Source organism: Wolffia australiana, chromosome 10 (assembly GCF_029677425.1).
Source record: "Wolffia australiana isolate 7733 chromosome 10, ASM2967742v1".
NCBI lineage: Eukaryota > Viridiplantae > Streptophyta > Magnoliopsida > Alismatales > Araceae > Wolffia > Wolffia australiana.
This window is the reverse complement of record NC_135844.1, coordinates 7492534-7499189: the sequence shown is the minus strand read 5'-3', so window position 1 is coordinate 7499189 and position 6656 is coordinate 7492534. Positions and strand designations below refer to the sequence as shown.

General features: G+C 33.3%; 1 protein-coding gene across 1 annotated transcript; it reads left to right on the top strand.

The window, feature by feature from the left end:
• Positions 1 to 2265: 2265 nt before the first annotated feature.
• LOC144708909 (dolichyl-diphosphooligosaccharide-protein glycosyltransferase subunit) lies at positions 2266 to 2481 on the top strand. The gene has a single exon (XM_078582364.1). The coding sequence runs from the start codon at positions 2266 to 2268 to the stop codon at positions 2377 to 2379; it is 114 nt and encodes a 37-aa protein (XP_078438490.1). The 3' UTR covers positions 2380 to 2481.
• Positions 2482 to 6656: the final 4175 nt, after the last annotated feature.

The window sequence follows — 6656 nt, the reverse complement described above, 5'->3', positions numbered from 1 at the left end:
GATAGTTTTTACACTATGAACTGATTATGAAATACATCTACCAGGTCTGTCATTCCATTTAAGTTGTAGAAATTCTCTGAAAATAAAAACCTGTCATGGTAAGTGCCAAGTAAGATTGTTGTAATTAAATCTTCAAAGTAATGTGGTAAATGTGACGCTACAACTTGCATCTGGCTTAGTGTATTTCCTTAGTTGGTAAGGTTTCCCAAAGCAGAGTTCTAAATGATCTTTTACATTTGTCTAGGTAGCCTAAAACAGAGATTCATTGGGCACTTGTTCTGATTTTATACATTTTGTTGCCTATAATAGCCATGAGATTCTAGCTTGAAAATATAATTAAAATGCAACAAATCATCTTTTAAATATCCAGAAAAAATCTATTTGTTACTAGTTTCTACCTAGTTCTTGGTGGCTCATGATGGCTAAGGATTGCTTAAGAAGCTGAATCAGTTTTTCTAAAAATGTATTATGATTTTAAACATCTATGAAAACAGTTAAGAAGTAACAAGTGAATATTAAAATAAAAGTTACTGAAATAGAATCCTTAAATTACTGTTTTGATGCATCTTTATTGTTAGAGTTTATTACTTGGAAGACGAAAAAAGACCTATCAAGCCTTGATCATTGAAGTATGAGCTAGGTGAACTCGTTTTCAATCATTGTCAGACATGCACTCCATCTCAAGACAACATCTAGTAAATAGAGTAAGTTATTTGCCAATAATTGTAATTTAAATGCTTGGAATCTTTGATAATTGCACAAATAATAAATTTTGACATCATAATAACTGGAACAGAAAGAAATCATTCTTGGATGAATTGGACTGAGTACTTATTGTCTATGTTTGGTGTCTTCATGATTATGAAAATTATTAGCTCTATGGATCAAACCTCCAATATTGAACCTACAGCTTTCATGATAAAACTTTAATGTGTCAGTCAGATAAAACATTCATTATAGTACTTGTATCATTGATCTGAGTTTTATATCAACCAGGCAAATGAATTTTTTTATGCGTATTGAGTCAAAAGTTTTTACTATAAGTACTTTGACAAAATTTCATTTTGGCATGAGTGGATTGAAAGAAATAATGACTAGATTAAAAGCAATAATGTCAATCAAGCTCTCATTGAAATTATACTTCAAAATTAATCTATATCAAATTCTAACAATATAAATATTATAGATAAGACCTTTGCTGTTTAATAGCAACCACTCAAGGTCTATCAATAATTTATCCCATTGATTCAAGTATTATTGATAGATTTGATTCAATTATTGCTGACAAACTTTGTGTTTTTCCATATTAATCTTCCCATATTACCTTTTTACCAATTCAATGTTCATTTAAATCATCGACTGGTTATAATCGCAAGTAATAGGATTAGATGAAATCAATAAATGTATGATGAAATAAATAAATGCATACAAGTAATCCCTAAAGTATTCGCTAGGGCACAGAGCCAATTAATCTCTTTTGTTTAGAATTTCGACAGGATCGAAGTTCTTCGCGTTCAAGTCGTCTTCGCGCAGAGGCGAAATCTGAGAGGTATATGCTAGAAATTATTGCTTTAGTCCATCCGCTGGTGCCAGAAATTTCAGTTTTTTTGTTCATTCGGGCGAATTTCGTTGGCGAATCTTCACTTCACCGATCCAGTTCTTGTTTTCCCCGATCCAGCTTCATAGGATTATGCCGCGACGTGATCTGTGCTCGGGTTAGTGATTTTGTAATTTCACAGACAAGGATCTGTTTTTTATCTTGATTTCTGCCGCGACGTGTTCATCTTTACTGAGATGTCAGTTGCGATCTTTTAAAACATCATTTCTCGTTCGATTGTTCGTGATGGGATCTTATAGTTCAGTCTCTTTGACATTGTCATTCGGCGATGTGTACATCGGAGATCTCAGCTGCAATCTCTTAAAACGTCCTGTCTCGCTCGATTGCGCTGAATGAGCTCTTGAATACTGTTTATTTGAAATTGTCATTCGGCGACGTGTTTGCCTCTAATGAGTTATCATGTATTGGATATGCTTGCTGCAATCTTTTGTTGTACCGGATGAGATCTTGCATTTTTGTTCATTAGAAATTGCGATTTGGGTGAAGATCTGACAATATTCTTAGAGATTTGGCTTGATTTTTGAAGATCCATCCAAAGATTCACTCCGAAGCTGCTGAAATCTACAAAACTCTCTTACCATCTTAAAAAAAAAAAAAAAAACTCTCTCACCATCGTTCTTGATTCTTTTTTTCCTTCATGGTGGCAGATGTTTGACGATCAGGATCTGGGCTTCTTCTGCAACTTCTTGGGTATCTTCGTCTTCATGCTGGTCATTGCATATCATTATGTCATGGCCGACCCCAAGTTTGAGGCGAGCTAAAAAGATTCACGGTTTGTCTACCTTTTTGCTCCCTAATTTGAAGTGAATCTAGGTATGAACTAAATAAATCATCTGCTCTTAAATGCTTCTTTATTCTCCTCATTTTGGATGTACTACTTTCTAGCTAAATTCTTCAAAGAAAAAAACTACCTTTTAGCCAGAGAAAAAGAGAGAACATCTGCTTCATTCAGAGTGTTGAAGTGCAACATCCTGCTTAAGTATGTTGCTATTAGCTATAGCTTTTTGCAAATTTAGTAAGCCCTTAAATCCAACATGGTGTTAGAACCAGGTGGCAGGTTCAAAGATAGAGAGAGATGGGTATTGTTTTATTCCAAAAAAAAAAAGGGTATTGTAGAAAAGCAGGAGGTGTTAAATGGAGAAGCTTGAGGGTATGAAAGAGATGTGGATGGAGAAGGATTATGTGGAAAGAAGATAAACCTCCTCGAAGAGTTGTCTTGGAAACATAGGTTTGATGGAGAAAGGTGGAGACAAACTTATGTAATTATGTTGACATGTAGAGAGAGAAAAAGGCTTTGAGAAATTGTAGGAGAGAGAATGATAGGGGAATTTAGCTTTTGATGTGATGAAATAAGATTCAGACTCATGTGTGTTAGTGTGAATGAGGTTTTGAGCATAACTATTAGAAGGATTTTTTACTTCTCATCTGACTCACCAGCAGAAACAAAAATCTTTGCGGTCAGATGAAAAAGGGTACAAATCAGGACGAAATGTGATTTATGCATTAGATGACTAATGCGAATAAGATTGAAGGAAAAATGTGAAGCATAAAGTATACAATGAATGGATAATCTAGGAGAAGAAATATATATTTCTGAAGAAAAACAATGATAGTTGTCTTGAATCCCTAATGTTTAACTTAGGAATTCCCAAGGTAGGATACCTTTATGTTTAATTTTCTAAGCCAATTGCTAAAACTTATTTTTCTTAAGATTTCAAGATTCACTCAATCATGAAATTTAATTTTAATTCAATATCACAATGATATCAACCATGAATATGCTACATGGACCTTTGATGAACTCAAATTTCGGGTTAAAATTAGGTTGTCATTGCTTTTTATTTTAGTCAATTAAAGACAAAATGGTACTCAATAGTTCTAGATAGTGGATGTGTATGGGTCATCTCCATAGGGAACATAATTTAGGGGTTTCACTATCTCTAGATAGTGATTCGGGTAGGATGAGAAGGAATACAATATAGGGTATGACGTAGTGATGTGATTGAGACTGTGTGATGAGATGGATGGTACTAATAATTTAATAAGGATGTGATGATTGAGAAAAAGAGAAGGAGATAAGATGACATGAATAGGATGAATGAAAATGTGGAAGTAAGGTAGACGAAGATGTAAGGGGGAGATGCCGGTTGTAGAAGATGAGTATGAAGGAAAGGTGAAGAAATTAGTGATTTAAGGTTTAATGATTTTTATGGAGAATATATCAAGTGACATGATGTGATGATAGACTGGAATGGAAGTGATGAAACAGTAAAGATCTAACTAGTGGATGTGTTGAATAATCATCAATGTAAGGTGAGATATTAACATTAGACAAACCTACCTACTTCTCCTTTGACGTTCTTTAAACATTCAGACAGACGCAAAGAAGCCTTGATGGATCCTCAAAAACCACACTCTCTTTCAATCAGTCTCTCTTGGAGGAAGTGAGTTCAAAGATTTTTTTTACAAATATGAGGGCTCATTTGATATATCCAACCATATGAATGGATAGAGGAGAGAAATATGAAGCTGCCCTCAAATTTTCAGTTTGATCTGCCTTTTGAATCGTCAAATATCAGCCATGAAGTTGGACGATTCCTGACAGTACATTTAAGCTAAATATTTCTTTTAGGCCCAGATTCCCTGGCGTCATTCTATATCATCATCTCTGCTTCTGCCACGTGTCCTTACAGGAAAAATATGATCAAATAATAAGAGTAACAATAAATGAGATCTGTGTGACATGTCCGTGCATCAGATCGCAACATGTCCACACGTGACATTCTTCTACCACTAAAATAACACCACATGGATGCCACATCACATGCCATGTTTGTGCACTTACTTTCCTATGTGACACATGGTCAGTGTAGTTCTCTTTTAAAATTAAAAATAAGTTGATATTTTATTCTCCGTTTTCAGTATTGAATTTATTGCAAAAAAATCACCAAGGAAAAGCAACCCTCAACATCATTCCATCTATAAAATCGCCAGAACTTTAATAGGAGACAACCCGATTGGAAAGGGAACCCCAAAAGGAGAAACCCTTCCCCGGAGGGACACCCACGTTAGAAAGAGATAAAACTGTCTCCTCCAACATTAATAAGTCCCTTAAACTGACATTATTCATTTTTTGGAAGGACAAAGCAGGTCCAGTGCTTTTCCCTCTTGGCTACGACAATATTGCAATTAGAAAAAATAAAACCATTAGTAATCATGGGCCATTATGGCATCACAAATTGGAATGCCATAATGACACTTTTTGGCAATAATTAGCTATTTAATTATCATAGAAAATGGTTATTCATCATCTTTCAAAGATTTCGATAATGTCACATGGCATGGCCAATGATGAAAACCAAAAAATATTAATCAATTCATATAAAATGAAATATACGTGAAAAATAAAAATAATTAATCTTCTTAGAAAAAACATTTCTTCATGAATATAATGTAAAAATGCCAAAAAGCATATTTTAATGCAAACCTTATTTTTTTCAGAATATAATGTCAGAAAAATCCTTTAAAATGTCTAAAATATCTTTAAATTCAAAAATTATTCTAAAATGGTTTAAACATTTTAAGCTTGACAACATGCATATAATCAATTTAATGCAAATAAACTTGCAAATATCATCAAATTAATCTATTAAAGATGCATGTTATCAACCTTAATAAATTATAAACCTCTAGATCAACCAAAAATGATATCCCTATGTGTTCCACAGATTGAATGGAATCATATTCCAAATTCCTGCTTTCATTCGGACCGTTCAGTAGTTAAATCTAAGCAGGTTCAGTATCTTAAAAATACCTGGAGGCATTGTGATTTTCTATATTTACTTATCTTCCCAGGATAATAAACATAATTTGATTCATTAAAAGGCCTAATGGACGGACATCAAAAATAACGGTAAGTTTTCTATGTTTAATGAGTATATCATTAATTTCTAATGGATTTTTAAACCCCTATATCAATTTGACGAGCATCCACTTATTTGTGTTTGCTTATCTAGTCTAAGTTGGGTGGATATAGCTATGGAATAAAGTAATAATGTAATGATTAGGGATTAAAAAAGCTACGAGTAAATATAAAATAGAGACTATATAAAATAGGGATCTTAGATGCATTATTTAGGGATGTCACAGTGCATTGATATAGATAAATATTTTTGATATAATCCTTAATCTCATCTATGGTATTTTCCAACCCCAAAAACAAATTCAGATTTCATCTTGCTATAAAATTTCTACACACCCTAGGCCAACTCCCCGTCAGTTAGGGTAGTAAAATATCACGGCAATGAACACAATCATTAACCTCAAAGAATCCTCCACGTCTAGACTCCAAAGCATTCCAGAATATGATCCTTGTTGCAAAATCAATCAATACCGATCAAGCTGGATGAAAATAAAATTAAAAATCAGAGTCTTTAACTCTACCATAAATATCAATCTCCCTCCCATTTCCCCACTATTTAGTCAATCAAGTTAAGATTTTTTCAACTTAAACTCACTCACTTTTGACCAATAAGATTCTCACATAAACCTAAAGAGGTTTAACCGAATTTTTTTTACCAGGCTTTAGACAAACCAGTCTAAATTTAATCATGAAATAAGTCTCTAAGATTAGTTTCCTTTTTAACACCATCTTGGGTGAGACACTATTAATCTATATTAATTATCTGAAGTGTTCCTTTAAATCTTTGATAGATATTATTTATTTACTACAATTAAAGTTATAAATTTTCACCTTATGTAGCATCCAATATAGCTAGGCAGTTCATGTGACGGTGACTCGTCCTATTGACTGGGTCAAATCGGTCTATGATAAGTTAATACATATGTTTGATATAGTTACGTAGCTGAGCTAGACAATAAAGAGATCTTGGGATCATAGAGTGATAACCCCAATGTAATTGTTATTTATGTCATTTAAGGCTTCTGATTTATACAGCGACATTTTTGTTTTAAGCAACCATTGGATAAATGAATTTTAATTTTAAATTCTCTCATTTAAGGGTGGCTTCTATCTCTC